Below are 12,300 nucleotides of genomic sequence, written 5' to 3'. Positions count from 1 at the left end.
TTTGAAAATCTTAACATAAAACTGAAGACACGTTGCTACTATTAAGGTTTTCTTTTCTTTTCTTTTTTTTTTTGGTATTTTTAGCACACAATTACATCTTACTTAGGCCAAGCTTATTGGACCTAATGATAACTGTTTGCCCCCCAAAAAGCGCTTACTTTTATTATACTGTAGCCTATTTTATAAAGCTTTGGCAGCATTGTTAATTTTGACATTCATGCCAATAAAGCATAGGCAAGATTTAGGAAAAAATCCCATTCATTGACTATACGTGCAAATAGCTGAATGCGTTAAAATAAGAGGTACATTGAAAAGGGTGTAGCCTATAGGCTTAATAGCCAAAAGTGTCAGTTGTTTGGATCAATCTGAACTGTAACATTAGAAAGTGGGATGAGTTTCCGCCAAAATAATTTTAGCTGTGATAATCTTTGCTCGACACTGTAACAAACATGACAGCAAATGATGGTTTTAGGGGAAATAACTTCATTATCCAGTGCGTCAGTGTTCTGTCTCCATGCAGTGACAGACTGAATTTATATTAGACCTATTTGAATCATTTGATGTTCATCCGCCTCAGATGGTACAAATAAGATTATCTCAAGCCTCAAATCATCAGCTCCTCAATTTCTTCTTCTCCAACAATGGAAAGTTTATTTCAGAAAGCGCCTCTGTAATTGCCTTTCACCTACGCAGGTATTCTCAATGAAGAAAAGCCCGTCAGGCGAGCATGACGGATCATATGACATTCATAATAACACAGCATTGTGTAGCAGGACCACCGGGGGAAAGGCCTGCACCGGGCCGCAACGGGCCGCAACGGGCCGCCTTTTGCGCATAATGATGCGCTTTGTGCGCACAGGTTGTTTTTTTTTTCCTACCGCAAATAAAGCCGCGGGATAATGCTGCAATTTCCTCAACTATTGCATAACCTGCTGACATGAGGATGATTATTAAATTAGAGATGACAGGCCGCAGCGCCCACAGTAGTTTCACTGAAAAGCCCTGGCATAAATCCTGGCTCACAAGTCGCTGTGCGCAGGCGCGGCGTGCCGTTGCTAGACGCTCCGCTGCACACACAGCAGAGGCGAAGAAGCCAAAACACTGGAAACGACGCGAGGAGTAAAGTTTCTGTCAAGCCTTCACATGGAGCGAGCGCGTTCAGACATACCTGATGTCACCGCAGATGCTTTATTCAAATGATGAGTCATGCGCACGTGCCGCAGCGCTGCTTTTGGATTACAGCCGAAATGCAATGCTGAAGTTTTGATATTTTCCAATTTTCTTCCATCAGTGTTGTAGAATATTGTGAGCCGCGCGCGACTGATGCGCCACAGGAGGCTGCAGCAGCATCACCGGCTCGGTGTGATACTCCCTCCGGACAGAGATGTCTCACAGGTAAACATTGATTTGCACAGATCCGGTGTGTGTCCGCATGGGAATCAACACGAAGTTCCTCCTCAGCTGCTGAAATAAAAGCCTCACTGCATGTCTTCCAAAGGGTCTGAACTCTCTATATGGCTTTTCCTCTTGCAAATTATCAACATATTAACCTTTTCCTGTGAATATTTTCTGGAATATCTTGTTAGTTTAAAGGAGGAAGGGAACAAAATGTGAGCTTCTGTGTCTCAATAGTAATCCAAATCCAACAGAGAGAGAGAGAGAGAGAGAGAGAGAGGAAGTCCACATTGTGTTGCTGTTCCCATAACAACAGACAGGCATGGCTTTATAACCCGGCTTCATGGAAAAGCATTTAGATCCAGCAGAGAACACACACACACACATATATATAACAATATTCCTCATAGCTCCTCTGCAGCTGCAGCTTTACTGTTGACTTTACTGCCCGAATTCACTCAGGAGTTGAATTCTGTCTGAATTTACAGAGTTTCATACAGCCAACTGTCTGTTTTCTGTTTTCTGTCTCTTTGCTCGGTGTGAGGCCCAGCTGGTCCTCAACTGTGTCAGTATGAGGGTTGGAGTGAATTTGTGAATGAACTCATTGGAATTTGAAAAAAAACCCTACAGGAAACACAATTGGAACTGAGCTGGAATTTCAGGAAGTTTCATTTAGTTCAACGAAATGTTTTGTTTCTTCTCACCACATATCTGAGATTCCACATAGTGTTATATATGATCAATACTGAATATCATAACATGTTAAAGGTTCCTTTCAGCTGGTATTTGATGCAGAACATGTCATGGTAACCCATACATTATGACTGAATGTGTCATATGAGACAATGAGACAAACTCTCTCAGAAGTGGAATTCCATGGGATTCAATTCTGTTTCCTGTCATTCCAATTCAATTCTCATTCTGTTTCCTTACAGCTGGGAGACTTTCACTTTCACACTGACACTGCAGGAGCTCAACTGGAGTTAACCATGAACTCTCAGTTCAGTACATGAATGGAGCCAACTGGTTTCAACAGGTTTTCTAAGACAAATTAAAGACAAATTACTGTACATTTATTGTACTTGGCCATTTAATTAATTGCGATTCTGATTTGGATATTAAGTAAGGATCAACCAATATGGTTTTTTGAAGGATGATACTGATATTTTGTGCTGATATTCAGTATCTTAAAAGGAAAACTCCATCCTAAAACTCTTTAACACTAAAAAAAACAGCTATTTGTAATGTAGGCTACCTTACATTTCAGGGTTCCCTTTTGTTATTTGGATTGTTTTTCTTCTTCCAGCAGCTCCAGTGGAGTTTGATATGAGAAAATGTTTCAGGATGTAAAACCTCAGCAGTAAACATCAGGTTTTGGTGTCAGTCCCTCAGAATCAAAGAGCGAGGGCTTCTTTCTAGAGCCGCCATTTTTGCACCAAGAGACGTTCAACAATCATACAGGGAGAAATCCATCGTAGAAGAGGGAGAGAGACCACTTTCTCTACCCACAGGAGCAGGAGAGAGACCAGAATGCACTGCAGCAGAGAGACAGGCTGGGGTTTGGGTTAACAAATAATATACAATACATCACCAATAGCTATTTTTAACAGTGTTAAGAGTTTTATGGTGGATTGTTTTCTTTAATCACTAACTAAACACCAGGGGTTTCATCTTGGTGACATTTCTGACAACATATTAACAGCTTGCAGAGTTTTTCAGCACATGCTACTGACACATATGGCTCACTGACACCTGTTCATATTACCCAGCAGCCTTCATTTCCTGTCAGGTGCAGCCGTTGTGATTCGTCGACGTTGCGTTTCTTTTGGGTTTCGCCTCGCAGGATTCTTTGACTCGGGACTTTGTTGCCGGGCGCCAGTCGGGTATCTGGTTAAATCCCACTCACGCCCTCCTCCTTTTTTGTTGTAAATGTCGTCCCTCTCAGCCTCCTCACTGCTCCGCCCCCTTAACCCCCCCCACCCCCCAACCCCCAACCCCCAACCCCCCTCCCCCCTCCCTCTGATTCAGCCCCCAGCCTCTGAACAAACTGCTCCAGGGAGGCGATGGAAATTCGCCTTGAGGGTTTCTGTTTAAGAGACTCATCAGAATATGAAAGGAGAATAGTTTTACCGCTCCTGCATCAACTCCTGTTGAGTTTTCTGTGACTTCATGATAAGCTGAGCAGGATGTTGCTTTTATCACGCAGGGGAAAACCTCCCAGCTCTAGTTTTAGTTTTGATTTTCAGTGTTTTTAGTGGAATACCTGGGCCTCTAGACCAGTGATTCTCAACCTTTTTCATATCATGGACCCCTAATTTAGTCCACATTAGGGCCACGGACCCCCATTTGATTCGATTTTTTCTCTCTGACCCAAATCTGAGAATATTTTTATTGTTAGATACAATTTTGTCCAGAATTCCATGACTATCTGTATTGTAGGCAGATTGTAGTGGAGGAAAAGTATAGTTGCTTATAATGTTGACAATTTAAGAATTTAAGTTTGCTCCATGTTTTTTCTCATTATTTTCTATTGGTTGTAATTATGGGCTGTCAGAGTCACATTTTCAAACGTCACCACTATTGCAAAGTTAATATACCCATCTACATCAAACTTCAGCAATATATTAAGACTTCTTTTAGAGCTGCATTAAATGAGTAAATTATTTTGGATTAAAATGTCAACTGGAACCTTCAGATTCCAAGGTCACAATGTGACTCCAGGATGAAATACATGTAGAGTAACATGGAAGCTCCACTTCCATTTCTGAGTTTGATCGTTTAGGAGAGAGAGAAGAGCAGGTCCTGTTTTTAACAGCATTTAAATAGAGAAAACACACAAACAATTGATAATCTAGTTACGCATACACTACTGAATGTAGTGGAACTTACAAATCTCTACAGAAATACAACTATGCAGGCAGCACATTTTTTGAGATATCATTTGTGATATCGTTTATTAAATGCAATTTGGGGGATGTACAGGGGTGGGGGGGTGGTGGTGTGGTGGGTTGGAAAAGGATGTGTGTGTATGTGAGCACAGGTATCAATGTGCTCACACTGAAGAAGACTCCATCTTGTCCCCCTTGTTCTTCTTCTTTTTCTCCTTGCGTTTCGGAGTCAGGGCCTCAACGAGTCTACGCAGCAAGCTACGCTTCTTCTTCTTCTTCTTCTTCTCCAAAACCTCATTGATGTCCCTCTCCAGAACAGTAATCTTATCCAGCATGAAGCTTTTTCTCTTTGCCCACTCTTGCTCTTTCTCCTCCTGCGTCTGCTTGTTGTCAATTTTGGCCTTGAGGAGACCGGTTTTCTCCTCCTGCTGCTGAAGGAGGTGGCTCTCCTGGGCCTGGACTTGGGCCTGTTGCTGGGCCTGTTCCTTGGCCTGGACTTGGGCCTGTTCATGGGCATGGGCATGGACCTGGGCCTGGACCTGGACCTGTGCCTTTTCATGGGCCTGTTCCTGGGCCTGTTCATGGGCATAGACCTGGGCCTAGACCTGGGCCTGGACCTGGACCTGTGCCTTTTCCTGTGCCTGTTCCTGGGCCTACGTCTGGGCTTGGGCCTGTTCCTGGTCCCTGGCCTTTTCATGGGCATGGACCTGGGCCTAGACCTGGACCTGTGCCTTTTCATGGGCCTGTTCCTCGGCCTGTTCATGGGCATAGACCTGGGCCTGGACCTGGACCTGTGCCTTTTCTTGGGCCTGTTCATGAGCCTGTTTCTGGGCCTGGACCTGTTCCTGGTACTGGGCCTTTTCCTGGGCCCGTTGATGGGCATGGACCTATGCCTTTTCTTGGGCATGGAATTGGGCCTGTTCCTGGGCCTTTTCCTGGGCCCATTTCTGGGCCTGTTCCTTGGCCTTTTCCTGGGCCTGTTCATGGGCATGGGCCTGGGCCTGGACCTGGATCTGTGCCTTTTTGTGGGCCTGCTCCTGGGCCTGTTTCTAGGCTTGGGCCTGGGCCTTTTCCTGAGCCTGTTCCTTGGCCTGGACTCGGGCCTTTATATTTATTATATAATTGATCAACACTACACTGGTTATCTATGGGAAAATAACCAGTATTCCACTCAAGTGTGCATGAATATGTTTATTATTATTATTAACAGGGTTTCAGTGGAGAGTTTTAGTGTCCCATGATGGTCCAAATGCTGTTTCAGAGGCTTTTCCACCCTGACAAGAAGAAAATTCTGGAGGAAAATACTGAATCCATGTAATTTTGGGGATTTGTTTTGCATGAAAATGGTCAAATTCAAAGAAATTTCAAATCGGTACAAAATATCAGCTGTCAGCTATCATGTCGGCCTTCAAAAACCCATATTGGGTCAAACCCTATCCATGACCCTTGACCTAATAAAACTCTTTCAATTGTATATCTGAAAATAAGGCTGTTTTTCCTTAGAGAATCAGAGCAATTTTATTCCCCAACTACTTATAGATGCACAGGAATTTCTTCATTCTTTGGCCATAGTGGGGAAAAAGTTTCAGAAGTCACCAGTCTCTGCTTCCTGAGTCATGTGACCGTCCAATCGATACCGAGCAGACTGTCTCTGCTTCGCCCTGCATGGGAAGCCAGCGGTTTTTTTTACGCCTCCCTGCTAATTGTCACCTGTAAAGCGCCGGGCGGTGCTGCCTCTGCAGGTGTGTTAGTCAGCTGGTGTGAAGACTGTTTGAAGGTTCGGAGAGTCCACCAGACCACCTGCCTGTCGCTGCATGACAAAGACACCGCTGACTGTCCTGCTTCAGCCTATCAGCGTTTCTGTTTAACCTTTATTTATCCAGGCAGGGAAAGTTTGTATGTAAACAAAGGCAATAAACTGGAAAAGAGGAAATGGAGGCGCTACACAACCAATCATGTGACCATTTTAGACCAATAGCAGACTACCAAGCCTGTACACACTGCTGAGCCAACGCAGCACTTTGTTTTGTTTTTTTCTGCAAACATGTCTTCTTTCCACGTGAACCTGACAAAATTTGTTTCTGCAGCAAATATACCATATCCTGTACTCATTCACTTTCTCCGTCTAGATTTTTTTGGATTCAAACCCTTTAACATGCTTGGAAGAAAGACTATACCAGTGTCCCTATAGGGTATGATAATATTAACAAAGTGAGAAGTGAGAAAAGTGAGAGTATGGAACGTCAAGGAAAGCAATATTTACAAATATATGGTTAGGTGTGCTCAGGTTTACATTATACCATGTTCATTGTTTGTTGTATGTTTGTCTGCATCCTTTCTCTTTGTCATGATGCTGTTTTCTTGGTCAGGTCCCTTTGGAAAGAGAGATTCTTGCTCTCATTGGTCCTACCTGGATAAATAAAGGTTGAGCAGCACAACTAAACTGTACTGAAATGGAATGAAATCTTAATCTTAATCTTAATCATCTTCACCTCTGCTAACCTCTGCTGGGGTTTTTTTCACTTGTCTGTCTGTTCAAAAAAATTCAAAAAAATCTTGAAACATTTTGAATGGATTTGGCTCAAATTTGGTGGACAGATCGCTCTTGGCCCAAAGATCAGTTAATTCGATTTTGGTGATGATCTGGACCTGAGATATCTGCCAAAACTATTATGCTGCGTTCATGTGCTGATGGGAAAGTTTGACTTCAGAGACTTCCAAGTCAGCTGCTAAACAGCGTTGCTTTCACATGCTATTTTGCTAGAAAATCAAAGCCTGAAGACATAAACTGTTACAGAGGCTGCAGCTTTGCAAGTTGGAGAATTATTCAGCGTTGGTGAAGGTTTGCGCCCCACAGAATGATTTCTAGTCTTATCTGACCCCTCCCCTCCTCAGCTCCTATGCCAGGATGTGGGCAGCGGCTCACGGCGCTCTGCAGGACCTTCTGCTGGACGAGTTCCCCCCCGAGGCTCCCCGCCCGCAGAGGGACCGCCTGCAGGTCTTCCAGGGCCTGGCCGCCTTCTACCTCAAGTACCTGCAGATCTTCCGCAGCCTGGAGGCCGTGTACGACCAGCTGGTCCACCCGCAGAAGAGGCGCGCGGTGCGGCACGTGCTGGACGGGGTGATGGGCCGGCTGCTGGAGCTCAGGAACCAGATGGTGGAGCTGGAGTTCTCCGAGTTTCACTACTTTGACGACGTGCTGCTGGACCTCAAGATGACGCCTGTGAGTATACAGTTATAATTACACAGTGTATGATAATAACTATAAAGCACTTTCTATTAGAATGTCCAAAATACACAAAATATATGCTTCTCAAAATTTGAAAGTGCATTTCTTAATTTCCCTATTCCCTCCCAAACCCACTCAACCTCCCAGTGGTTCTTTGGGAGGAGAAAACAATGATACTTGCTTCACTGTGTTATAATCTCAGGGATGATAATTAGTGAAATTATCTAGGATGCATTGTATATGAGTATTGTCCATTTTTAAAATAGAGTTCTTATAATTAGGAATTCCTATATTTTTATTTTTGTTTTGTATTCATATATTGCCTATAATTTTATCTGTATTGTACCTTACTACATTAATATGCTTTGGCAATAATTGATTCCTGTCAATAAAGCTTTTTCTGAATCTGAATCTAAAGTTTTTGAACACCTGAATGTTCCAAAGACAGGTGTGAAGGAGCGGACTCAAATTCGGCATTCTTGGCCTGAAATCGAGCAGAAAACACTCCAACGCCAGGGGAAACATAGTTTAGAGTTAGAAAGGAAAAACTTCCAGCACTCTGTCCACTTCACTTGCAAAACAATTAAATTAATTTTATTAGGAGCAACGTTTCGGTACAAAGACTTTCCTCAGGTTTCAATAGTGTATGATGTTGCAGTTGAGTTCTGTAAATTCCAAACAAAAAACCCTTCACTTTTACTTATATTACTAGTACTAGTACTTTTTGAGCATGGTAAAAGATGAGTATAGTTGCTGCATAATCATCATATTAATGTAAATTCTGCTTCTATTCAGTTGTTAACTGTGAGCATGAATACTAATAAACTCAAACTCAAACTCATCTAGTTCTCTGAAGTCTGCGTCTTGTGCAGTCTTTGTGAGAGATGGATAACACTTCAATCAATCCACTCAATTCAAAATGTAAACTGAAACTGTTTCCAGTGTTTGAAATTAGAAGAAGATCCATTGCATTTGACTGAACTGTGCTGACTCCAACTCTGGAAAGAGGGAAGTTATGATTTTGTGTGTTTCTCGTTGCAGGAGGACCTTGAGATTCCCATCCCACGGTATTTTGTGAGAGAGAAGATGCAAGTGCTGAAAGACAGAGAGAGGATGCTCGCTCACATCCTGGCTAAAGGCGGACTCATTGAGCAAGAGCCGGTTAGAGAGATTACACTTTAACATGCTCCCTTTTATTATTACCAAATAAAATAAGTGTATGCTAGTTTCTCTAGTTTTGTCCACAAACTCAGTAGTTTGTCCAGATTCTTGCAGGGAGATATAACGACAATTTTATAGTACATTTTGCTTCATAGTACATCCACAGCACACTGCATATCCACTCCACACCTCATTTTTCTATTATATTATAATTACAGTCAAATGCATTTTAACTGTTCATTTAGCAGCTTTCCGCTTTTAGTTGTTTTGTCAGTAATTAGGTTTTCAGCACATTTCCAGTATCTAATATATATTCTAGTATCAGTGTTGATGAACATGCATTAGTCTGATAATTGCAGGAGGACACTGCTATGCAAGAAGCAATTTTAGATTTTGTTTTTTTTACATCCATATACACTATCATTGTCAAATGAATTGTGTTAGTTTGGTATAATGACTGTAAACAAATGAGAGCATGGTCAAGATGATTGGCAGCCTCTATTTAACACCTTTAAATAGAAGATTTATTGGATATTAGTCCAAAAGTTCAAGATAGCTCTAGTTCGTTCTACTTGTTCACACTAATTTCTTATTCCAATTAAATATGATTAAACTCTTACATACAGTTTTAAATAGTTAATTCAAGTTCTTGCCATGAGAAAAGAATTGCCCCAAGGTTACATGTATTTCAGTATATATACTGTATGTAATGAGCATTTTCTCTGTCCTCAGGCGCTGTCCGTCCAGACGATGTGTGTGGAGGAGGCGGTGCGGGTCCTGCAGGTGTGTGAGCGGGCGCGGCAGGGACGCCTCAGGGCCCAGTTCATGAAGGAGATCCGGCAGGCGGAGCGGGACGGCCTGGGCAAGAGCCGGACCCCCAGCACCCTGAGCCCCGACCGGGCCGCCACCCACATCCAGAAGGTACCGAGTCCGTGATGGATTATAATTGAATTTAGCTTGTGTCAGATCAGAACCAATATGGAGTGCAGTGGGAGCCTTATGGTTAAAGAGACGAGATTGTGAGTTTAAGGTTACGAGTTCAAATTCTCCACAGAGTGACACAGCGCTGAGCCACTTAATAGCAACACATTATATTGAAAAATCCCAAATCCAACAAATCCGCAAACCCAGTCACAAAAATAGGTCTGGAAAAGTATTTTGAAATGGGAAAATGTGCAGGAATGTATGAGTAAGACCTTCAAGAATTCAACATTTAAGTATTATCATCCAAGTTTAGATGATTCACCCGATTCCTAACTCCTAATGAATAGAGTCATGTTGCGGTTTGACAGATATGGGTTTTTAAAGTTCGGTACAGATGCTAACATTTTCAGACTGAAGTTGCTGATAGCTGATATTTTTTTGCCAAGTTTGATTATTTTCCTGCCAAAAATTGCAACAAGTCATTGTTTTCCCCAGAATTGCATTCTTGTCAGGGTGGAAGCATTTAAACCATCATGGGATGCTAAATCTCTCCACTGAAATCCAGAAAAAAAAAATACAGTTTCACTGCAGGTTTTCCAGCCTGTTTTTCTGTAGCTGTGGTCAGAAAGGAGCCTCCTTCTGATATGTGTCTCTGTTTTCTGCACTGTATTATGGAAAATCCCAATAAAACTATTATTAAAAAAAAAAAAAAAAGAGAAAGGAGCCTCCATCATGTCAAAAGTGGACGATATGACAGGCTGGACAACATGGCCGATATCTGCCTGACGTATCGGTCTAGTTCATACCGTTTTACCCACACCATCAGGATCTGACCTCCTGACTGTGAACCTACAAACTGGTTCACAGGTCGCTGCCACCATGAACCAGCTTATCGCCAGCCGCCGCCGCTCGCACCCACCTTTCTCCAGCGATAACAACCCGTCATACGATCCAAAAAAACCCAATCCATAAAACCCATCGACCAATCATCTTTCCTCGCTGACAGCCGCGCGGCGTCGGCCTCTGCTCGTCCGAGGCCCGACCCGCCCGGGTGGGGGAGAAAGTGAGTCGGGATTTCAGGTGTCGGTTTTCGTGACCTCGCTAATCTGGTAATGTGATCACTGGCACTTTGATGCGCGTACGGGGGGGGGGGGGGGGGATGAATGAGTTGTGGTTATGGACCGCATCCCTGTTGCATCTCTGTGTACCGACCTCAGGCGAGCAGAGATGGCACCGAGATAGCGCCGCCGACTCGAACATCGCGTGCTTTTTTTCTCAGGGCTTAAACTGGTGTCTGGACACGCAGCAGAGAGCAGCCTTGGATTCGGTCCAGATATACACAGCTTGAAGACAAATGTTGCTCCGTTATCTGCCTGTGTAATTCATCGATGGGCTTTTTCGGTGTTTAGGTGGACTCTCCCAGCCTCTGCATCCAGATAAAACCATGAATCCTGAACTTTTAGGGCTGTTTTAATGGTTAGACAGTGATTTTGCTGGTTCAGTCTCAAATGGACCAGTTATTAGTGTCAGACAAACTGCCGTACATGCACTTTACTTCAATGCAATGCTGCCTGAAAAAGAAATCCAGCAATGAACTGTACAACTTTAATAGATTCATATGAAAATGTGTCGCTTGAGAAAAAAAAATACAGGGAAAAAACACACAAGCATGGTACATATTTGTCCCATGTTTCTAGATTCCCTTCCAAACAATATATCTTTTTGATTTTTTCGGCAAACCAAATCATCTATTCTGTATTTTTTTTAGTCTGCCATGTTGTTTTCCATGCTAACTTTCACATATCTGTCTGTCTCTGCTCAACAGACTATAAAATAGTAAGAATTCATAACTTTCTATCACTAATTGTCCTAAATGGTGACTGCTTGCATCACTAGTGAGTTCGCTGCACCTTTGCTAGTACAGTTGATTTATAAGGCCAGTGATGTAATGGCAATTAAAAAGGAGGATGACCTATGACCTCCAGTCGGTAAACATCGTAAGGCTAACAAGTACCAATAGAAACAAAAATCAATTATATGTTCAGAAAAGCACTGATTTATGCTTTTTTTTTCCTTAATAAACCTTCTTTATAGAAGTTGCATCAGTTTGATACTACTTACTATGATGAATACTTATGTACTTACGTACTTGTGAAACTATGATGAATACTTTATACTTTATTTATGTCTTGAAGATTTATATCAGTCTAAAAAAAGAGGGTAACTGGGTTTAGGTGGGTGGACAACAAAGACAGACAATAAAAGACAATGAATTAAAGACAATCAATAAAGGTCAAATGAACAATCTATATTAACCTCTCTCTTTTCCTCACACTCTCTCTCTCTCTCTCTCTCTCTCTCTCTCTCTCTCTCTCTCTCCTCTCTCTCTCTCTCTCTCTCTCTCTCTCTGTCACACACACACACACACACTGTTGTGTTGTAGGTGTGGCGAGGCTACAGCCAGAGGAAGAAGACCAATAGAGAGCGTATTGAGGAAATGATATTCCTGGGCATGGTAAGGTAGTCTCATTCACTATGCTAGTGTGTGTGTGTGTGTGTGTGTGTGTGTGTGAGTGTGAGTGTGCAGCGTTGAAATAAAAGGTGAGTATACTGTAATCACAATGATGTGAACAACATAAAATAAAAACATAAGAATAATGTTGTATTTCTCAAATTTCCTCAAAGTGAATTCATTCTGATAGT

General features: G+C 42.5%; 1 protein-coding gene across 1 annotated transcript; it reads left to right on the top strand.

The window, feature by feature from the left end:
- Positions 1–4,798: 4,798 nt before the first annotated feature.
- On the top strand, positions 4,799–12,112 carry LOC139645361 (dynein regulatory complex protein 11-like; the record flags this gene model as incomplete). Its single annotated transcript, XM_071521053.1, has 5 exons — positions 4,799–5,364; positions 7,179–7,506; positions 8,554–8,673; positions 9,406–9,594; positions 12,041–12,112. Coding segments are annotated over exons 1-5 (1,275 nt in total), but the record flags the coding sequence as incomplete, so codon positions are not given.
- Positions 12,113–12,300: the final 188 nt, after the last annotated feature.

The sequence above is a fragment of the Centroberyx affinis genome, unplaced genomic scaffold (genome assembly GCF_046629955.1).
Source record: "Centroberyx affinis isolate AG114_WGS23_722 - 3 ecotype Tasmania unplaced genomic scaffold, CSIRO-AGI_Caff_v1 ptg000849l_1, whole genome shotgun sequence".
Taxonomy (NCBI): domain Eukaryota; kingdom Metazoa; phylum Chordata; class Actinopteri; order Beryciformes; family Berycidae; genus Centroberyx; species Centroberyx affinis.
The sequence above is the reverse complement of the archived record's forward strand: the minus strand, read 5'-3'. Positions and strand labels throughout refer to the sequence as shown.